Source organism: Copidosoma floridanum, unplaced genomic scaffold (assembly GCF_036245765.1).
Source record: "Copidosoma floridanum isolate Cflo_tuat_1 unplaced genomic scaffold, Cflo_Japanese_pri ptg000001l, whole genome shotgun sequence".
Taxonomy (NCBI): Eukaryota; Metazoa; Arthropoda; class Insecta; order Hymenoptera; family Encyrtidae; genus Copidosoma; species Copidosoma floridanum.
Genome location: NW_028321878.1, coordinates 10086760 through 10110977, shown reverse-complemented (window position 1 = coordinate 10110977; position 24218 = coordinate 10086760). Strand labels below are relative to the sequence as shown.

At 42.0% G+C, this 24218-nt stretch overlaps 1 protein-coding gene across 1 annotated transcript; it reads left to right on the top strand.

Annotated features, from left to right (window-relative positions):
• Positions 1-451: 451 nt before the first annotated feature.
• On the top strand, positions 452-24218 carry Hr4 (nuclear hormone receptor 4). The gene is made up of 14 exons (XM_089589429.1): positions 452-491; positions 10189-10293; positions 15221-15719; positions 15799-16481; positions 17161-17447; positions 18123-18472; positions 18811-19021; positions 19165-19347; positions 19390-19626; positions 22632-22766; positions 22850-23095; positions 23186-23387; positions 23934-24061; positions 24135-24218. The coding sequence occupies exons 1-14, from the start codon at positions 452-454 to the stop codon at positions 24216-24218; spliced, it is 3390 nt and encodes a 1129-aa protein (XP_089445555.1).

Sequence of the window (24218 nt, the reverse complement as noted above, 5' to 3'; positions counted from 1 at the left end):
CCGAAAAAAGCGCCCGGGCCCGCGAGCGCCTTCACTCCGCGGCGAGCCTCCTCCGCGCGCGGTTCCTACTCACTCGTTCTCGACTCGGCTCGGTCAAACTCTTATGTGCTTTCTCTCTCCGTCTTTTCGTCCTCGCGTCCCCGTCGGTTTTCTTCATTGTTCCTCGTAACACGCACGTGGCGGTAACAAGTTAATGGTGAGGCTCACCCGATCAGTAGTGCGGCCACTGATAAGTATTGTGCTGTGCACCAAATCGTTTGACGACTCGAAGAGAAGAGAAAAGTGAAGATGGACCATAGACAGCAGCAAAACGTGCGATGGAGCACCAGATATTGTGTGTTCTAGTTGTTGTTCTGGTTGTTGTTGTAGTTGTTGTTGTTTAGAGAGCTGGACCAGGGAGTCAAGGGGCGACGGAGGCTCAGGAATCTACGGACGAACTCTGTTACATATGATGTGCGCCAAGATGAGTGTGCTGCACGGCCGACACTTAGGTACGATGATGCTCGCTTTTTTTTTTTTTTTGGATTTTTATACGTGTACTTTTGTACGGGCAGGCTTTTTTTTGGTGGGTGATTCGTTACGTAAAGTAACGTTTCGTAAAATTGTTACGGGCATTGACACCGAGCTTGGGCTGCGATCAGAGAACTAGAGCACCCATATCTGCGATAAGATTGTACCTTTTTTTTTTTTTTTCTTTCTTTCTTTCTTTCTTTCTTTCGTTATCTTTTTTATACTCTGGTTGTTTTTTCTTTCTTTGGTGTAACGGGGAGATAAAAAATTGTTTGGTAACTGATGGATAAGTTTACGGTCGCGTTACGTATGCCATTAGTGGGAAATCGTGCTCGTATCTATTAATTATCAACACTATGGGTACTCGATGAATTTTGATGCTTGTACCTACATGGCTTTCTCGTGGAATGTATTCCGTGAACATGGCCAGAAGTTAGGGACCAACTTTCGTAAGGAGCACGTGACGATGATAATGAATTACGGTGTGGTACATCAGGCGATGGCCGGTTTCACTATTTTTGTCGTCGAAAATCATCACTTCCCGGTCTTTCGTCACTGTTTACATCGACGAGGAAGCTCTAAAGATGCGATACCTTCGACATATGAAGAGAGAGAGAGAGAGAAAGAGAGTCCTTTCTCTTGTGGTTTCCATTAGAAAGAAAGAAAGAAAGAAAGACGTAAAAAGATGCCAGAAACAAAATTTCCATACCATGTACCTCAACTCGGATGATTTCCCAAATCAGAAAAGCATCCTTTCACGTATACGTGTATAATATACTCCTGTGGCTCACCTGACACAACCGAGTAAAGAAACAAAGGCAGTCTCTCTCTCTCTCTAACTTTGGATACATTGGCAAATCTCAAGAGCATTTCTAATTGCTCAAGCGTTCGCTACTGCTGCTGCTACTGTAACATTCAGAGAGGCCATTGACTCCGACTGGCTTTATAACAATGTCGTTGGCGTGTGTCTAATACCGCACTGGCACACGGTGTATATTACACGTACCCACACACACACACACACGTACACAAACTCAGTGATCATGATCGACCGAAGTTGACGGCTCGCGAGGTGCAGCAGCAACGGCCTTCGGGTCAATAACATAGGCGTCGATTTCACAATTGCACGCTCCGCTAATTGCAAGCGACGCTATGCGCTATACGTGCAATTGCAGTTGGCAGTCTGCTGCTACTGCGGACGACACTGGTTTGGTCTGTGTACGAAAGCGGTGCTGCAGGTGTATACGCGAATTGTGATGGGGATTCAATTTCAGAAGCCAATTTGTTTATTTATTTATTATTTATTTTTTTTTTTTTATCATTTACGTTTTTTGAACAACCTTTTTGTCCCGATTTTTTCAGTACATCACATCCCATATTGATTTCGATTTCATAAACAAACTCATCATATCCTGCAAGTTGTTCATTATAGTGTACAATGACTTATCGATCCTAGTTATTAAATTATCTAGCTGGTTATTTTCTTGCTTCTTCGTTTTCTTTATTGTTGCTTGGAAGGAAAGTATGAACACGTATGCATGTACATCATACAGTGTCATGATAATTAATCATTGTGCAAATCTACGGTAAATTGAACAAATTTTTTTTTTTTTTTTCATATAAATAGTCAAAAGGAGGTTGAAAGAAAAAGAGGAAAAAGATAAAGGAACGGTGACGGCATTAAAAACTCGACAATCAAATCGATGAATCAAAAACACATACACACTTTTGGTGAGCACGAAAGAGCCATTTGGTAGTCAATGATAGCGTGATATTGTCACATCGTTACAATGAAAATATTCACCTTTTAACTCATATGATACGTGATGCGCGCTACTACAAATATTTAACTTTTATTTTTATTAAAAAAAAAACGAAGTAAAGAAATATTTTTGCTATGTCCTAGATTTATGAAAATTGTTGTGACATCGCAAAATATAACGTAGTTATTCACCTTCAAGTAAAAAAATTATTCATTACGTATGATTATTACTATCATGATTATTTTCAAAGACTCAATATCCCTGATGAACCTACACTTTCCAATATCAATAATAGTAAAGTATTGTTATCAGGATAGTTAGAAAATTTATTTTGGAACAATGAAAAGTCCTGGCCATACTGATACTTCGTTTAAAACAACAAAAAACCTCGCTCAATCGCAAAAAGTTTGTAGATAACGAGACCCTTGGGATTGGAAAAATTTTTCGGGACCAGCTTTAACTATTTTAAATTCTGTTTCGCACGGATACAGTACAAGAGGTGCCATAATATTTCTCTCATTCCCGTCGAAGCTTCCTACGTGCAAAAACTCCCGTCAAAATCACATGAACGCGAAGCAGATATTCAATTGGAATTATGTAAACAATGTACACGAACAGACGAAAAACGCGCAAGAGCTATCTCCTCCACGACCTAAGAGAAGAAAAATGGAAATAATACAATATCCTCTCATCCCGCATGACATACGTGAGCGAGTACGCGTCTTGTTTTGCAAAAAAAAAATATATATATATATATATATATACTCAACTCCATGGGGGAGCAGCAACAATGCACGTACCTCGGTGCTCGCAAGAGAAGTCTAGGTCACAATAGAAAAGAGAACCAGCAGCAGCAATGGGAGGAGAAAAGTAAGCGGGACCGCCTGATGACACAACGTAACACATACGGGACCCACCATACACCTATATACCATACGCCAGTGTGCGTAGGTACATCACGTAGGCTCATAGATATACAGATAGAGAGAAAGAGTTGCAGAAGAGGGAGGGGAGGGGGGAGGGAGTAAGGTAAGGCCACAAGAAGAGCAGCACGGTGTATAATAGGAAACTTTCACTGCAAAAGAGTTCAACGGCCCCGCGAGCGACTGTCGTCGCGGCTCTCACTCGCGGCACCCTCCTCGCCCTCCCTCTTGCCTTATCTCTCCATTTTGATATCGAAACACTGGGCGAAGTAAAAAGCATCGAGTGTAGAGAGAGAGAGCAATCAGTATCTAGTCCTTTCTCTTTTTTTTTTTTTTGCTTCTTCCTAGCATTTCTTCGATCGCAACCGCGCCGATTCGAGATTTGCTAGGGTACAGTTACATGGACGCGTCGCGTAACCAACCGGTTACCCGCGAGCTGTACTATTAATCCTTTATTTTTTGCAGCAGCTGCACACCCAGAGAGTTACGTGTACACGTGGAGTTCCTCGTCCATCATTTTGCCCCGTCAATTTATCGCGAAAACCAAACGACTCAAACGAAAAATATAGAGTTTTTCGCCAAAAAAAAGAAAAAACATATTAAAATAAAAAATTCAACGGGACCTACGACCCGCGTGTAATCGGCTCTTCGCTTCGCTTGGGTTTAACGAGCCGTCATTACGAGAATCGCCCACTTTCGAAAACAATGAGGCTCTCCCGTGGGCGCGTAGCGAACGAAATTTCTCCGCTTCTATTATTGGCAGCGTCTGTTTGCCGAGCGAGCGAAAACACGTCAGGGGTCAAAGACCACGGGAATCGTATTTTTTTTTTTTTCTTCTCCCCTTCTTCTTCGTCTAAGAAAACAAACATCATACCCAATGTGTTTGGTAACCCGAAAGTACAAGAGTCAAATAACACACTTTTGGCAGGTATCGGAGAGCACACGATATATTATAATATATACCCAAGACAAAACGAGCGAAAATCCATGTCAGCGCAAAATCCACGGGGCGGCCCTCGATGACTCGAACAATGCCGTCCAGAACCGCGAAAAAGGGGGCCGAGGAAGAGAGCTCTGAGCCGAGGGGACAAAACGAGCCTTTGTACCTGCACACACACCCATACACTCGGTCGCCGAGAGGATTTCTAGCGATCGAACAAACGGACTCGTCGAGAAAAGCCGCGCTCACTTTCCCCGCGTAATCAGACTGAATCCTCTTTCTCTCAGCTGTTTGGCCAGTGCAGGAAGCGCCTCGCGAGCCCAATCCGCTTGCGGGCGAGGAACAAAGAGTTTTCCCGCCTGCGCCCATTAGCGACGGAGACTTTTGCACGCCTTCTGTACGCGGTTCTAAATAAGGGCATCAGGTTTGTCGTTACATCAGCGTGGGCCGACTGTCGTGACGGCAATTAATACGTTGTGCGTGCGGCAAAAATAAGCACGTGGGCGGGGTGGGGGCAGAAAATCGGCGGCCGTGTGTTAACAAGCTCGCGTGCGCTGTTGTGTACAACGGGAAACGGGAATAGTCGTGCAGTGGGTATTAATAGAGGCTGTCTTGGCTGTGGGGTCAAAGAACACGCCGAGTCCTACGGGAATGAATGAAGAAAGGATATTGTGTAGTACGCGCGCGCGACACGACAATTCGAGAGCAAAACAAAAAAAAAAAACCGGAAGATCGCTGTAGAGAAGCGATATCTTACATGCGTTACACACTGGTATGCACAGACACAAACGCACACGGAGCACATGTAGACACGAAGAGGGAGAGAACTAGGATGTCGCGGCGTGGGAGAGTCACTTTCACCGTCGCGCGCGTGTAGCGGTAAATCCTCCTCCTTCTCGCGACCATACTCGGCGTCTCCTGTACTGTACTGCTTGTGCACACGTATACCTACTTATACTTGCGGGGATCACCTACTTTTTTTTTTCTTTTTTTTTTTTTTCAATTCCATGCATGCACACACTGAAAGGGGAGCACGATACAATATGGTGAGCTCAAAGAAGAGAAGAGAGAGGAGGGGGAGACAAGGAGTATGTTGTAGGCGCAAGGGGTAAAAGAAAACGAAAAGAGAACCCGTTGCGCTCGCCGCAGCTCGTATATGGGATCTCTTCCTGCTCTGTGGAGCCCCTGTTATGCACACAGATGTCGTGCGCTGTGGTTTCGTTTTCTTTCTTCTTCCTGCTATTGTACGTATGTATACACTTGCGTTGCTTTACGGTAAAGCCTTTCGCTTTTCTCAGACTCTCGATCTTCTCGTATCTCTCTCGATCCTTTTAGTAGACGGGGACTGGCGTGACGTTACTCGAAAGGAAGAAATTACCGGGGAATTCGGGGGCTACTGGATCTGTTGTTTAGTATTACTTTCTGTTCACCCATGGCTGGACACGCGAAAATACAGGACTAATTCTTGATGATGATGATGATGATGATAGATACCACGTTGTTCAGAAAAATTTAAACACACGAGAAACTTAAATATTACGAGGGAGCTTTTGACGCTCGGAAGGAAGTGAAAAAAAAGGGAAGAACATCTTTCGGAAGTCGTGAAAGTAGATAGAAAGGGGATCTCTTTGAAGCGCGAGGGAAGACAGACTCTTTTACGTAACATCTCGTATAAAACGATGACATGTATATGTATACGTATATTGCCTCGGGCTATTCGCCCGAAAAACTGAAGCCCTTAACGATATCAGACTACTGTAGTGTTAATGTTTAAGTGTTTTACACGCTCTTTTAAAATTGTGTGTAATCAAAAAAACGAACTATAATTTTAATGCCTTTGGAATTTTATTAACTAAAATGGTAATAATAATAATCGGATATTTTTTTGCGCTTCGTCACTTAAAAATATCAAAAAGTAGCCGGTAAACCATTAAAATCATCAGATTATCACCAACGATCTCTAAAAAAAGGTAAAAAATAAAGAAAACTAGTTACGTAATTATCAGCGCTCACTATTCGATAGCACGCAAAAGCATTAAGAAAAAGAGAGAGCCATTGCTTTCAAAAATCATCAAAACAAACGAACGCGCGCTTCCGTATCCTGCCGATCTCCAGCTGTCGCTGGGCGAATAAAGTTTCTCCAAAAATTGCGTTTCCCCCCACAAACTGTCAGCTCGTCTTGGCTCTCTCCCTCGGAAATCGTTACGTAAAATCTTTCCGATAAAGTACAGCCACTACTCGAAAATATCATAAATATAATAATATTGTCAAGGAAACTCGTCCTTTAATGAGTCATGTTTTTTTTTTTTTTTTTTTTTTTTTTTTTTTTTTTTTTTTTGTTATTTTACACCTAAAGACACACTTTCTCAAAAGTTGGGGAAGAAGGGAGGGACGAAAGTGCAGACACGCCATTTGCATACAAAACGATGATTCAACGAAGGAGCTGCTGCTGCTGCTGTTATTGTTACTACTGCCCCCCCTTTTTTGGTATACGCATGTACGTGTAGGGGCTATTGAAGCTCTTAAAAAAAAAAAAAAAAAAAAAAAAAAAAAATTAAAGGAGGGGCATCATGGTAGGGCTAAGTGAAAAGAGACATCACGCACGAAAAGTTTCGAGGAAATAAACGATCGACGAGGAGAAAAAAAATAGACACATGTGGGAGTTATTTTGTTTTTCAAGACGCATCGTTAAAAATTCCAAATCGCAATTTATTTATCAAACGATACGAAACAAGCTCATTTTGAAATGTGTCTATATGTTTTTTCTTTCTTTCGTCGTGGCAAGCTCGACCAAACCGAAATCCTCGAAGACTCCAGCCGTGTCGCGTGAAATTTGAAAACACAATCGAACATTGGATCGAGAAAACAAAAGAGTTCATTAGAGAGTAGGGGTGGAAAAAAAAAGAGCCGAGCAAAGACAAGTTATGGCGGCAGCATCGGGGCACCAGCTAAGTCGATTATCGATGCTCCACGAAGCTCGCCTCCTCCAACGCGCGTCTCTTCTTCCCGCACCGCTCACGCATGCACAGCGAACCCTGAAGAGGGAAGCCAGAAAGCTCGCGTACACTATATATATACATATATGTATAATAGCGCGGTGCACGAGAAAGAGAGAGAGGTAGTTGCTACACGGCTGACTGGCGGCGCATGCATGCATTGGTTACGCAAGAGAACGCGCGCTCTGCAGCTCTGGCGTGTGTGAGACTGCTGACCCATATACGGGCTCGGGGAGCAAGGACCCCGAGTAGCAGCAACAGAGCCGGCAGTTCCCTCCCTCTCTTTTTGCAACAGCGGCTGCGCGTCGATATCGCTGTACGTGTGCAGTGTATACACGTATACATATATACACGACGCTGCTCCGCTGTTGACGGCGACAAGAAGAAGAGGGGAATGCCGAGGAGAGGTGGTGGAGGAGGAGTATGCCTCACTCTCGCGCACACGTGTGTACACGCGACGGTGGAGGTGGTGCCCGCTTGCACCCGCGACATCTGCCGGATTTTCGATCGCAAGCCTGTGCTTGCTCACTTTGACGATGCGCCTGTACTTTTTGGTCGCGCGAAATATGAGACGACTCAGCTGCCAAACGAATTTTTATATAGCGACAAGTATACGTACCGGAACGATTATTTACAATTTTTTACTAGTCGGCTTGGGGAAATTTTTTCTAGATTCATCTTGATTTGTCAAAAGGGATATTCATTGTTCAGTATCAGTAACTTGTATGACTGACGGGCCATATTATTTTAATTGAAACTCGATTAAAGAAAAAAAAAAAAAAAAAAAACATCGAGTGCAAACTCTCATTGATTTGGTAACAGGCCATTGACTCGACGGTGAGATCAATAGTGTTTCAATATCTGCTAGTTTACCGGCAGCTTTCATTACACCACAGAGCAAGACAACTTGAAACAAATAAAAAAACGAATTGCCCAGGCGATCGCGAAACAAAAAAATCCGATAAATACCGTGCGTAAGAAGAGAACGGCGCACTTTGAGTAGCCCCGAGGATTTAGCAAGCTCTCGCACAAATGACTCCCATTGAAAGTAGAACATTCTCGATCCTCACGAAATTCAAGCACTTGTCCGTGTCGTTTCGTTCTCTCTGCCCCGCGGTCACGGACCGAAATAAAAGTACTCGCACTTTCACGCGCGTACGCACTATACACTTAAAACTTTACCCCTCCCTCTCTCTCTCTCTTTTAAACCTCAATTAGCTCAATCAAAATAGACGGAGCGTTTTGCAATGGGTGTACCGGGGAATCGTGATTCGAGCGCGAATACATATAATACACATGCGTATCCTATGGGTGGCACTCGAGCGAGCGCGCGTAACGGGCCTTGAACGCTTGCCTCTGTTATTATGATGTATGCGAGTATGGAAGAGAAAACGAAAACGTACATTTTTTTTTCTTTTCTTTTTTGCTCGCGTATTAAATTCCTAGCCACGAGCTCGAAGGTATAGCGCTTACGATGACGATTCATGTTTTTTTTTACACTCTTTTGTGATTTTCACCTTGCGTAGTCACGAAAAGGCTATTTTCGTATAAGGAGAACGAATTATTTGGCATACATGCGTACCGTTTTAAGACAATGAAAAATATTGGGATTTTTTCAAAATAGATGATGACAAGATGAATGCAGGTACGAGTCAATTTTTATGAATTTCAACTACTGTAAAATGATATTAATTTTTTTTTTGTTTTGCAATTTTTATGTTTTAAAGGATATTTGAAAGCCATTATTTCAATGCACATAAAAAAATACTTTTTACCATGGTTATATTTCGTACACAAACTTTTAAATTTCAAAAGAAAATTACGAGGTACATCAAGAGTACCGAATTTTATTTAACCACAAGAAATCACGTAACTTAATTCTCAGTTAAAGATGCGGCCGCAATTAAAAATAATGTACAGAAATGTTAAACCTGCACGTACGATTCTCAAGTACCAAAGGGGAAAAACAGGCAATAACACACAACAAGGAAAAAAATTTTCAATTTTCCGTTTGCATCAAAAAGCGTCCGTCCGCGTTTACGTAACGCGCAACGTTTACGCGTACACGTAGATACACAAACAGGTACCTCATACGGGGTTAAGGCCGTCTCGTTTGTTTCTCCTCCCCCCCTTCTTTGACACCGACTCTCTAGACGCGGCATAATCGTGAGTTTTTTTTTTTTTTTTTTTTTTTTCGTTTTTAAGACTTCTTTCAAGAAAACTGCTCGGCACCGACGTCTTTCAAACTTGTATACGTCTCTGTATATCTTGTGCTCCGATATCGTTGCAATGTACGTACAATTTAGCTTTATCAAACGCGCATATATACGTGCATGTGCATTATCAAGTTTTGCGTGTCAAGGCGAAAGAGTCGAGTGACTCTCTGTTGTTGTCGGTCGCGAATATTGGGACCTTCCAAGTGCCGTTTTAAACATACACATGCACGTATACAAGTATTTCGGCGCTAGCCTCTCTTTATCTTATCTGCGAAAGCCGACGCGGTGGCGCTCACTTTTCCTTAGTAGGGCAGAGCTAGGGGGATACATTTTACGTATAGCAACTCTGATTACAACGATTTCGATAGGATGGCACATTTGTTTTCACGCCAACTAAATTAGGTTTGAAGATATAGGGAAACATGTATAAATTACTGATACGATAAAAAAAAGTACCGTCAATCGTTCAATAAACGAGACGATCTGTCGTAAAATAATTAAAGTGTGACGCCTTATTTGCAAGTGGGCCTTCGTACAACTTTACATCTCCTCAACGATCTCTAGTAGTTTGTTCATTTGTTCTCAGAAACGCTCAGCTTGATCCTGCATTTTCCGGAACGCTCTGACTGCCGCATTCAATTGCGTCAATTTAACGTACCCCGTTTTTTTTTTTTTTTTTTTTTTTATTATTACCTTCCCTATAATTTTTAAATGTCTACAAAACAATATACATCTGTACTGTAATCTTTAATTTTTTACAAGCCAAGTTCAAAACTAAAGCAAAAAACATGATGTTGAAAAATCGGTGGAGTTAATCGTTTTATTTTTTCTTTGTTTCAGGAATTATGACCCTTACGAGCAGCCCGTGTGAGCTAGACAACATGAGCTTGTTTCAAGACCTCAAGTTGAAAAGGAGAAAAGTAGATTCCCGATGCAGTTCGGATGGTAAGTTACAACTTTTAGTTACTTATTCTCGACTTATTTTAACAAACAAGATATTCATCAAAATAAGAAATGTTTCGGATTTAGTAACTGAATTTTCTTAGTTTTAAATAAAGCAAAACAAACATTTACATCTACACGGATATTAATCTTCTAGACAGTGACTTGATTAGTAATTATGGGGAAAAGTACGGAATGTGGATTCAAAACCGATAAACTCAGTCGTTGAAAATCCATCGGATGACCAAATATTGACCTGTACTACTTAAAAACGCGTTTTCGGCTTTTTGACTATTTAAAACGTGTAGATCCCATCATATTCCGATTTCATCATAATAGGTTATAAAATAAGTTCAATAAAGACGTGATTACATTATTACTATCCCCTCATCGCCATAAATAAAGTATATGTCGTCTTAAAAAAATTAGTCACAAAAATTTATGAAAAATCGAATTTGATACGAAATTATTGTGTAAATATAGGTGAAATGTCTGCGAATAATTGGATTGAAATTGAAAACAGTATTTTTCAACAACAGTTAACGAGCAAATTATTCCCCATCGGAAATAGGTAACAACGTTAGTCCTAAACGTGCACGTACGAGAGCGAATAACCGCATTTACTGGGTCGAAAGTTGCTAATCTGTGCTGGGGAGAAGTAAGCCGGTTCACTAGATATTGCCACCATTATACATATAGACTGTAGCAAGTAGAAATAACAGTTAACGTATTCTTTGGTAATCGATCAACAAGTTTGATGAGAACGGGTTGAGTATATACGAATTTTGATGGGGACTTACAATGGTCATTTGAGAGTGGCAAGGAATCACATGCTTGACGGTTTCGTTCATGGTACTAGACGGTGGTTTACTAAATATTAAAAGGAATAATAAAAATTTAATTCGGGAAAACTGCAATCATGGCGCAATATAACCGATGTAAATTTAAATGCCAAGTTTATTACTTAACGCAGTGAACTCGATTGGAACACTTTTATTTATATACAAACGAGAATTTGACTAAATTCTTGCAAACGTAATCATGACTTTCCAATGAAACGAGCAAAAAAGAACTTTCTATCAGAATCGAATTCAATAAAGCAGACGTAAATATACAGTGGCTACAGGTACCCCGAATAATCCAGCGACTGTGATTGCACTTTCCCATTATGCAATGACCCTACTCGTCGTAGTAGTCACGTTATGTAAAACAAAGGCACATAATGTCATATTAGAACCGAAATGTCTACCGGTTGTGGGCAAAAGTGCTTACCTTGCATAACGGGATTTCGCAGACTGCACTAATGCGAGGAGTTGCGCGGAAAATGGCAAAAGTTTTAACCTTACGGAGGCAATGTGATTTATCGTGCATATGTTGTTGGTAAAAACGAAGAGCAGATGAGAATACTGGAATCTCCATTGAGTGACAGCACATACGTGAATAATAAACGTCAGTCAATGCGTCTATTGTTTCGGTAGCGTAAATTTAGACATACACACACTCATGAGATGATAAACTCTCTGATATGCCACGCATATTCTTTATAATTGATGGAACTGAAAATGATCGAATTATTATTTTATGTCTTACCTAGCAGATAAAATAATTTTCAGTTTAGCAGCAGTTGATTGTTTATAGCTCAATCTAAAATGCGCGTTTTTGACTGTGTTTCCTTAAAAAAAGATTCCATATCCATCCCTCATAACTCAATCCACAAAATTCATTTTTTCAAAGAAGCAACCAAAAGTACTGAGAACAAGCTTGTATTGAAGCTTTGCTGATACTAAAAATACTGACCCAGACTAAAATGACGGACAAATCAAGTTTGAGAAAAAGAGCACAAACTTTTGTCAATCTAAGATTATTACCTTTTTGTAAATCCAAACATAAATAACTCGCAACTTCCGACTGAGCCTTTATTTTTATATTTTTGACAGCATGTTTTAGATTCTCATTCAATTATTTTGGAATTTCCTGGGTTGAAATGCAATAAAAAAATTTATCCAGGTATTTTCTTTCAAAATACGAATTAAGCTTTTGTTTCAAGTCAATTAGTTATCTGCTATCTATTTTCCAAGAAACAAAGGAACATATTATAGTTGAAAACGGACGCCATTGCCGAAACTGAAATCAATGCTGTACCATCTAGTCCAAATTAATTATGCCGTACGAAAATAGCTTTGAATTTTTTTTTTCCACCAACTGATAATTTTTTTAGAATTCCGACGTCTGCGGATGTTATTTTAAAATCGTGGAATGACGATTAAAATAGTATTTTCTCTTTGATTCTAGTAATTTTTCAACTGCTCACTGTAATAGAGAACATCTGGGTCGTAGAATATTTTTCAAGTCAATGTTTAAGATACTGATGTGGAAAAAATTTCTCAGCGCTAACCGAACTTTTAAAGCACGTTTTTTTTTCAACTGCTTTATTAATTTTCACGTTTAAAAAATAAAAATTATTTATTGCAATGTACAAAAGGTCATTAAAGATAAATGAAATAAGATAGATATTTCACGAAATCAAAAATTAAAGTCCTGTAAAAGGCAAAAATTGCCGTCTTTCGAGTTTAAGTAGTATGGATCGATTTTGGTCAGACGTGGCCTGAAAATCAAATTTTTCGGCTGTATTGTAATTTATTCAAACTTATCGGTATACACAGTATAAAGTAGTATTTGTACATCATAATAAACCATAAATTCAAGGTAACGATAAATAATTATGCTTCCGTAAGACTCGTACGCTTTATCGCGAAACCTTCACTCTTCTTCGACAAATATCAATGCCACTATACTTTATACCATACAGTAATGAAATTGAATTCTAAAAAAACCAAACCAGTCCATCAAATCTGAATGCATAAAAAAAAAAAAAAAAAAAAAAAGAACCTCCTCATCCGAATTTAAATCGACAACTCAACACAACATAACCGCGTGTCGAGACGCTCGTACGGCTCGCAATCGAACACAGACACACACCAGAGCAATCGTCAAAGAGAAGGAGGAGGAAAAAAAGCGAAGGCGCGCAGAAAACGAGTGTCCTTTCAGGCCGGCCTCGACGCCTGCGCGAGTTCAACGACACGCACCGAGGCGAGCGAGCCAGCGAGCGGCCGCCTGCATTTCCGTAGCGCTACAACGATGCAACCGCGGGCATATATACCGGCTAAATGATGAAGGAGTCAACGCGAGCTTGGATTATCCATTCCCACCTCCATCCCTCGCTACCGTGCCACGTCGCTCGCGCGGATGACGATACTAGTAGTGTTTGCACGGTTGTTTGGTACTGTTTCTTACGAGCGATGACTGACGGTGGATTTTCCTGCTTGGATTTGGTTTAGATTTATTCGTCGATTCAGAAATCATGTTAAATAATTGTTTTGAATTTTACGAGTAATCACTACTCTGTGAGATTAAGTGCGTCTGACTATCTACGGATATGATCTACTGAAACCACGAGTAAATCAAGTTTGACCTTTGAAACGAAAAATTAATGTAGGGGCATCGAAAAATTTGAGATGAAAACAAGCGTCGAACATAATAAAAACAGTGGTGAAACCAATCGAGATTCCACCGACCCAAGAAGATTCTATCCATTTTTCCGAATGCTAATAACTTTTGAAACACCCCCGGTCTAATCTCAGTTCGCTCGCGAGCTATGGTGTGTATAAATACATTAGGTAAAATGCTGGTAAGACCCTTCAAAAACTAATGAAACAAAATGAATTTTCCCTTGCGCGCGTCACAAAGAGCAGCGGGTCCACTGGCTATTAATAGCTACACACAAGCGGGAGAATAAACATATCATCCTAGTCTCTCTAGTGAATAAAAGTCGTGCGCGCGCGCGCATGTGATCCCCGATCGGCCTTGTGTCAGCTACATTCCTTCCTTGACCTACACACAGGCCAACGACTACGACGACGCTTAGCTCGACCGCGAGCGAGTAGGAATTTTCTTTTGGATGCGAATACCGCGGTCTTGCTCACACCTGCGCAACTTGTTTTCTTGTTTTTTTTTTGTTTGTTTGTTTTTTTTTTTTTTTTTCTTTCAAGGACAACAGTATACGTAGGGTTGTCTTTATACATTAATACTGCGACGATAAACTTTTTTTTTAAACAACGATTCACGTGAGGTTATTAAAATTCTAATAACGTGAGTCATCGAAAACGTCGTCTGTTTCCAATAAATCAAGCGCGGAATTCGTATTTGCCTATTAATGACGCAGTGATCGCTGTACTGGCATTCATATCAACATTCAACTGCACCATCGATTATATATATAATTATTATTATAACCAGTAATAGGCCAACCTAATCTTATTCGCATGAAATATAATAAATCTGTAATTAATCGGCACGTGTGCAACATCTCCACTCTTGACTTATAAATAATAAAGTAAAAAAGTATAAACATTACGTGGCGCGGACGTAAAACCCGGTTACGCGCTAATAGTACAAACAGCCATCAAGCGACTAACGCAAACATAGCACACGTAAACTGCACCCAGCATATATGCAAAGATCGCGTGTTTATGGAGCCCTAGAATTCAGTTTTCGACCGCACACGCGCGCTGTGGCTGTTAAATGCGCTACGCTTAGTGCATCATCCTCGCGGGTGGGATCGTTGAACTTTTTAATGCCAGCAATCGAAACGGTATGCGTGTCATGTTTTTTTGTCGATCCAGCGATTATATATATATTTTTTTTAACGTTGCTGTTCTCGCGAGCACCGATGGCCTCATTGAGCTTACCACCTGTTTAGCTTGAAAGAAAGAGTCCACTCCGAATAGTCCGAATCGTTTCTCAATGAGAATGATATTGTTTACGAATCGACATTCCTGAAATTCCGCACAACTACTGGGGAAAAAAAAGAGACATTAGGGGGTTAAACTAATTCTAAAACACGTGCGATATAATGCTAATGATCCCTCAGACTCGCCGGTGTCCTCGGCGGATTCGCCGCTGGGGCTGCAGCCACAGGAGGCCTCGCCTTCACCACTAAACTTTCCTGCTCCAGGGGAGAGCGTGGGCGCTGACACCTCGACATCCTCGCCGGACGCCAACATGCCGGGCTCGCCGGGCTGCCCGATCGTCAAAGTCAAGTCGGAGTACCTACGCGGTAGCCCGAGCCCCGGAACTCGTGACATATGTCTCCAGCGCAACGCTCAAGCGCAGGCTCATCACCAGCAGCAGGCGTTGAACAAACAACAACAACAGCAGCAGCAGCAGCAGCAGCACCACGCACAGGATTCGGCAACGGAGCGCGCCTCGCCGGACTCGGTGTTTCCCGATCTGGCTGCTCCTAGACTGAACCAGCAAAGCAGCGCTGCCAAACAGGCTGACAACCATCACCACCAGCATCACCACCACCACCACCACCATCAGCAGCATCAACAACAGCAGCGGAGATCCTACACACCAGCGCCCACGAGGTAAGAGGATTCGGGCCATTGTAGGCTAATTATTACGAGAGTAAGGAATTTCATGTCATTGGATTTTTTCGTGTCCCAGATCGCCACCACACTCGCCCGCACAGGCAGTCTCGAGTACGCCGTCGACTCCGCTGCCCCAGGAGCAGGTGACGAGCCGGAGCAACGACGCGTCCGAGCGCAACCTCAGCTCCGCCCAATCCAAAGAAGAGTCCGGCAACTCTGTCTTCGACGGCGGTGGAGGTGGCCACGTTACCCCAAACAACGCGAACAACTCCAACGCCAACAACATTGGCAACGCCAATCACGGAAACGCCAACAACAGCAACGCCACTATCGCGAACAACAACACTAGCAGCAGCAACAGCAGCAGCATCAGCAACAGTAGTAGTAACTCACGCCCGGAAAACAACAACTGCGTGCAGTCGATAGTGCACAGAGGCAGTCCCTCGGCCCAGTACCACCAGGCCAGTGCCAGTCCTAATCATCAGCAACAGCATCAGCAGCAGCAGCACTCACCCCAGCATACGTTGCCAAGGTCGAGGGGGCCGGCGCTACCGCCGCATCTGCTGAATCCCCTGCCACTCTGGCCGCAGATGTCCAGCGTCTCGGGCTACGCGAACCAGAGGCTACTCAACGGCGTCATCAGTAGCTACGTAACCGGCAACAACGGGGCTGCTGCCGCAGCGGCAGTGGCAGCAGTCGCGGCGGCCAACGCCAACGTGACCGGCAGCAATAACGGCAACAACAATAACAACAACAACAGCAACAACAATAACAACAACAACAACAACAACAACAGTAATAACAACAATGGCACTAGCGCCGCCACTGCTGTTGTCACGAATGTCTCCACTGCCAATTCCAACAGTGGTGAGTTGAAGTCTTTTCTTCATTTTTTTTTGTTATCATTACTACTCTTGCAAAAGATTACCCTTTCAGTTCGAAATTCAATTTGGTGTTGAACGCCATTGATTATTTCATTGATACTAGAGAACAGCTTTTTTATTAATCACACAGACCATCGCAATGCGATCTATTTCTACGAAAATTAATTTTTTTCATTCTTCGCAAAACGTTGAATCCAGCGAAATTCAATATAATAAGTAATTTCATTTTTTCTAGCTGATGCACAGTATTCATTGAAAATTCGTGAAAAAAAAAATCGTCTACTAAAGACATATTTATGATGTTGGATTTCGCTGAATGAACGATTGCTTCATTCACAATAAACGAAACTGTATTGTATCAATGAAATGTATCGCATTACGAAAGTAGATATTTTCGATCCCCTCAACTTTTCATTTTCGCGCATAAAAAATAACCCTACCTGCCCCCACCAAAAAAAAAAAAAAAAAAAAAAAAAAAAAACCCACAACAACACAAGCGAAGGAGCAATTTAAAAAACCACCAAAAAAAGTCCTGTTCGGCCTTCTGTCGTCAGGCGGCGGCAGTGCTGGCAGTGGCGGCGAGGGTATGAAGCCGCCGGCTCAACGATCGGTCCCAGCGGCGCCAACACGGCCACCGCCCACGGTGATGATGGGCGAGGTCGGCGGAGTGCGGACGATGATCTGGTCGGTACCGGCGACCGAGCTTCCGAGCGCGTCGACGCCGGGCTCGCCAGCCCCCTGGACGACGCCCGCGCTGGCCTCGACCTCGTGCTCGTCGAGCGAGGAGTCGGCGGCCGCCCAGCTGCTCCTGAATCTCGGCCAGGAATCGAGAGCCAACACTGTCAATCCAAGTGTGTAATCCTCATTTTTCGTAAATTTCCCGTGTTTAAGGCGCCGTACCTCGCTTTACCTCGATTTCGATTTTTTTTAGACCTTACCCTTACGCCATGTGACAAAAAAAAAAAAAATCCGAATAAATAATCGTCTTTTGTAACTTAAAAGTACGCCATTTTGTCACGTACGATTTACAACAGCCGATGACAAAATGGTGATTTAAGCGCACATACCAACTTCTGCCAGTTTCTCAAAACTATATTAATAGCTCTTCATTTTTCGTTAATAAACCAATTTGATAAAGATACTTTCTTTTTGAAGTTTAAGCTTGTACAGTAGATCACATTTAAATTTTCATGATGAGGCTTTTCAAAATTCTGCAAGATTAATTGGATTAAACAACATTGAATCCAATGGTACGAGAATTTCAAGAAACAAGCACATTTTGAGATATTTGTGTGGAAACATTTTCAACACGCTTTACATTGCGTATAGTGTTGCTCATAGTTAGATTTACAATCGAACTGATTTATTAACACTTATTTGATCATTTGGTTGTTTCACGAAAGCTCATTAACACACACACACTTAACATGTATAGCCATGCATTTTGTGAAAAATATAAATGCCTACACTGCACGCTTGACACGTGCAATCTTACATGCTTGGACTTACAGTGAAGCCGCCAGTGAGTTCGGCGTCGCACACCGCGCCTCCCGTGCCCCTGCTCAACATGGAGAGGCTCTGGGCGGGCGACATAACTCAACTGCCGGCCTCCCAGCAAATACAGGCGCTAAACCTCACGGCCTCAGGTTCGCAGCAACAGCAGCAGCAACAGCAAACGTGGGTGAGGAATGGCAGTCTGTCGAAGGCCGAGGGACAATTGGGACAGCAGGGATTGGTCGGACAGACAGCTCAACAGGGCCAGCCCGTGCAACAGCCTGAACACGAGGAGGAGGAGACGCCGATGATCTGCATGATCTGCGAGGACAGGGCGACCGGCCTTCATTACGGGATCATCACGTGCGAGGGGTTGGTTCATATTTTAATTGTTCATTGATTCGCATCACGTGTAGGGTTTTTCTCGTGGCATGCACATATATACACATCCAAAGTAAAGCACCAAGCTGGTCAACGAGTTTTATTCGCGAGTTCACTTTTTACACGAAAAATCATGCAATGAAAATTGTTTATTTTTCGATTAAACCTTTCAAAATTCAAGCCAGTACGTTATAATATGTTCCAAAAATGCAGCTACTTACTAAATCTGAATCAAAATAAACGTTCAAGTACGTAAACTGGTCGTGCTCATAAAAGACTGATAAATGCAAATAATAATAATAATAATAATGATATGTTATCTGCCACAGCTGCAAGGGTTTCTTCAAAAGGACAGTACAAAACAGGCGGATATACACCTGCGTGGCTGAAGGTGGCTGTGAGATCACGAAAGCGCAGAGGAACAGGTGTCAGTACTGCCGATTTAAAAAGTGCATGGATCAGGGTATGGTACTGCAGGCCGTAAGAGAGGATCGGATGCCCGGCGGACGGAATTCCGGTGCTGTCTACAATCTGTACAAGGTTAGCAGTCAAAACATTATACAACCACCTGCGCAAAAGTGTAGTGATCACAGCACTCTAGCCGAAAAAAGCCGTTTTTTTTTTTTTTGATTGCTATTTAATTTAAATGATTATTTCTATGTTATCTGTCGTAAAAAAAAAAGGTCAAGTATAAAAAACACAAGAAGGCGAACAAGAGCAACGTCACGAGCAGTATGGGTGTCTTGGGTGGGACGAGCGTAGGGGCGGGACACATGAGTGCCGGTGTCAACGGTGCGGCCGGCAACAAACCAAACCTCACGCCGACGATGCTGGACAAGCACATGGCCGCTGCAGCTGCTGTTGCCGTTCATCAACAGCAGCAACAGCAGCAACAACAGCAACAACAGCAACAGCAACATCAACAGCAACAGCAACAACAGCAACAGCAGCAACAGCAGCAGCAACAGCAGCAGCAACACGTGCAGCACATAGCCAGCAGTTTTCTGCAGCAGCACCATCACCACCATCACAAGATAACGTCGGGTGACGGTGGACTGGCCCAGCTGGCGACCAGCCACCCGGTGCATCATACCCATTTTGTGAACGGGACTATTCTCAAGACTGCTCTTACTAACCCCTCAGAAGTGAGTATAGATATATTTATTCGTACACTTATATGCACACAATCACACGGATGTGACGTAAAATTTAGAAAGTAAGGCCATTACGTTGCTCTACACGTCAATATAGCCAACACTATACCTGCTACTGTAGAGCATGCGAATTGGGATCTCCGTGTAATTATCTAACTATATACCACCTATAGCACCCGCTCATTAGAGGCATATTCGATACAATCACACGCACATAACGAACCGTGCACGCGAGCGCGGGAAAGAAAAAATAAAATAAAAAACAAATCCATCGGAAGGTGTATCTTCCATGGATTAGACAACGCACATGTAGAGTAGAGCCTTGCGTAAGATCGTTAGGCCACGAGTCGAGATAAAGTATACGCGCGTGTGTGTGTGTGCCGTACTTGTCTGTACAAGCCACCTCGAATGAATGAACTCCACGGCTTGGGTTGCAATTTTACATTCTGGCGCCCGGCAGGGAGAACTGCTGCCATTGCTGCTGCAAAGCTGTATTTTGCTGGCAGTACCTACGAGTTGCGCCGTAACGTTTCCTGTGTTGCGAAAGCGTACGTGTGACTCGGTTTCAGCAGGAATACCAATGGGGATGACTGTTTTGTATTTATTTTTCGTTTATTTTTCTTTCAGGATGGTTGGTGGTATTGCCCCTGTTGTCATCTTTATTTTCATTTCCGTGCCACCATCGCGGTACCTCAGAGATGCCTAGTTCACGATTATGATGTAAATAGACTAGCCGTTTTTGACGGATGTAATTGTTACCTAAGTACGTGTGATATATGTAGGTTTCGATACCAGAGACTAATTAATGATACACAGGATAATCATTTTTCATTACGAGGGTAGTGAAAAAACAAATAAATAAAAAATCAGAAGAAGAACACGAGGAAGTTCCAAAGTGATGAGATGAAAGAGAGAAAGAGCAAAGACGATAAAGCATTGATTGTATTTAGTCTTGCCATTTCATTTAATAAAATTTTTATCATTTATTACTGTAAACAGAAATTTTTCAAAATTATTTCGATTCGGAGCGAGGTGTAATTTTTTCCCCATTTACAAGTTGTCACGTTCAAGATTTCCTTGATCTTACCCCCTTGTATAACGCACTTCAACACCGTGCAAACCAAAATCAAAGGATTTCACAATCTCAATCCTTTGTATTTTTGTTGATCATCAAAGATATTAGCATACGAAATTTTAAATCGCTACAACCAAACAAACAAAAAAACTCCGTACGATACTGCTCCCACAACGAAGCGATTTCACTCCGCGGACAACGGTGCGAAAAAAAGTAGCCTGAACTTTCGATTTCCTTGTTGCCGAACCTCGACTCGCGCTTACCACAAAACACTTATGAACGCGTGCGCGTGAATACACTCGCGAATCGGTAGTGTGGCACCGGCAATCGCTTGACCGACGCCGCATGTAGAGGCCATTGCCAAAAGTGAAACGCCTGTCCGCTTTCCACCTGACGTCAGTTGCGCCAAGCAGCTGTTTTTTTTTTTTTTTTTTTTTTTTTTTTTTTCTAAATCAGTGTCACTGGTGCAGGGGCTGATCGGTATTGTTTTCATCGAGCGTTTGGAAAAATAGGCTGGGAGTGACTGAAGACTGACGGGACCTAGAGTTGAAAAGATCGGTATACCTTACATCAACAAGGAAGTGAACTTTGGGCTGAAACGACAAATGATAAAGTTGGCGCTGAAATTTTTTCGTAACTTTCTAGATCTTAATCTCTGAAATTGAGAGAAACAGAAATCCCTGATGTGGAGTTACTACGAGAAAGAATGAAAATGGAAAAGAAAAAGAACTAAAAATATAAGCTACGTCTTCAAGGGTTACATAAAACGCGCGAAAGAAAGTTCGAGATTGGACCGAAGATTGCTCTCGGCGCGTGAAAAAAAAAAAATTCATTTCGGGATAATTATTTCCTTTACTGATCGCGCATGTAAGACCGTAAATCACCTAAAAAGCAACGGCAGAGCTCAAAATATCCGCCGAGCCGAGCGTGTTTGTAAAAACGAGTCGAAACTTTCACTTTGCGATGCGTCAAAAGCAAAAAAAAAAAAAAAAAATCGCGAACGATCATCGTCATCGTCCAAAACAAACAAGCGAAAACAAGACTGCCGTTAGCGAGCCACACATTTGCATCCTTCGATCGGCCAGAGGAAGAAGGAGGATAAGAGAAAAGCGATAGCACGGCTAGAAGGTAGGCACGAACCGGTGCCAAGGACGGCTCTCGTTCTGTGCTTAGCCAGCAGCAGCAGCCCCGGTTTCGTAACCCGGTGAAAGTCTGCAGCTAAATGGCTCGCGCGCGGGGACACTGACCTCTCGGCCTCTCTTCTTTCTCTGCGTCTCTCTATCCGTCGAGCGAAAACGAGGAGGAGGAGCCTGTCATGTGTACAAAAGTCGCGCACGTACGCGAGATTGAAATTTTCTTGTTTACCGATTCTTCCGTCTGAATCATCGCTCGTCGCCCAACCTGTGAATTTCTTTATTTTTCAGTTCTCTATCGATGCAATTCGTTGCGTGTTTATCGAATCGTAGGTGAAGTTGATTTTATTAATTACACGTTAATTTTACTATGTTTATTTTTCCATCAGTGATTGTCAAGTTGGTCATGTGTGTGTGTGTGTGTGTTAGTGTCGATTATACGTTTAACATGTTTAACGTCAACTCTGGAGGCAGGCATCAGATCGAAAAAGTTCATTTTAGATTTAAAACAATTTTCAAACCTCTCAGGGGCACACCTACTAATGATCTAACACGAATTAAACCATAGCTTAAAACTCATCGACAAAATATAATCACACTCTTGATTTTTAATTAAAAACTATATTCCCCATATTGTGTACAGTCAATCATCACGATCCGCCAATATTTCAGTACTCATTAATGGTTTTCACAATCCATACATCATTTTTAATATTTATCTATTACTAATGCTATGCAAAAAAAAAGTAAATGTATTTTGAGGAAAAAAAAATGCTTTCAAATCTCAGGTTGTGCATTTACGTCAGAGGCTAGATAACGCGGTGAGTAGTTCGCGGGACCGAAACATCTCGCTGGACAAGGCCCTCGCCATGGTTCAAATACTGATGGACTGCGACGAGACCCGGCAGCTAGCCACACTCGACGTAAGTAAAAAAAAGCGGTTTTCACCATAAAAGTCACAAAAACGATGTAAAAACTTTACAAATAATCCCCGTTTGTTCACCAGAATTTGGACGAACTGCTGGACCCAAAGTCAAACCTCAACGACAAGCTGATCCAGATCGGCGACACGATCGTTCACAAGCTTGTACAGTGGACCAAAAGGCTGCCCTTCTATCTCGAGATTCCAGTACAGGTGCACACGAAACTGCTCACGCACAAGTGGCACGAACTACTCGTCATCACAACCTCGGCCTTTCAGGCGATGGAGGACATGCGGACGGACAGCGTACCCATCGATTACAGTCAGGAGGTCGGTTATACGAAAGATATTTATCGTTTTTAGAAAGTACAAGGTTCCACTCGAGTGACAACGACAATTTTTCGATTTTCATTTTCGCAGGTCTCGAACAATATGTACAGGTTGCAGGCATGCCTGACCAGTATGATGGGCCGACCGATCACGATGGACCAGCTGAAGCAGGACGTCGGACTCATGGTCGAGAAAATCACGTACGTGACCCACGTATTCAAGAGGATCAAGCTCACGATGGAGGAGTACGTCTGCATGAAAATCATCATACTGCTCCAGCAAGGTGAGACATGTGTATAAATATATATTCTGTTGTATGCATATACTGCATTTGTCTGAACAAACTCGTCTGTTACTACTTCATTTTTAATTTAAACTTGTGATGTACTAATTAATTTTATTACCAACTTCTTTTTTGATTTTCGATGATAAAAATTTCAACCAACCATTACTTGAACCATTAATTTTGTAAACCTATTGAAAAAATAATATGTGTTTGAATTTTGAATTGGTATGGTATTATACTAAATTTTTTCGTTTACAATTTATACATTGTTATTTTTGTAATTATCAATTGTGTGGATTAATTTTTTAATTCGTATAATAAAACCTATTTTTTTTTTTTTTTTTTTTTTTAACTACAACTCACACAAAAAATGAGTAATTAAAATTTTTAGTAACAATTGTTGGAATAATATTAAATGTTTTGTTAATGCTGCCGTAGATACTAAATGTAAGTTTCCATAGTTACTAACATTTTGAACATACGTGATTCTAATTAAACGAATTACGAACTTACTAGAGAAATCGAAAAATGACGATGAAAATTAATTCACAGCACGATGCGGTATGCCAGAGTTGGAACAAATATACGATCGGTATTTGAGCTGTTTACGAAGTTACCTCGAACACAGTGCTCCGCAGCAGCCCAATCGGTTTAACGAACTTCAAGCCAGATTGCCCGAAGTAAGTTTCAAGACTAAAAAAAGCCAAACTCATTCGAGGTTGAAATAAAAATGAAATTTTTCTTATGTTTTAGATACAATCGGCGGCAGCTCTACTGCTCGAGAGTAAAATGTTCTACGTCCCTTTCCTATTGAACGTGGACGTCGAAGAAAGATAG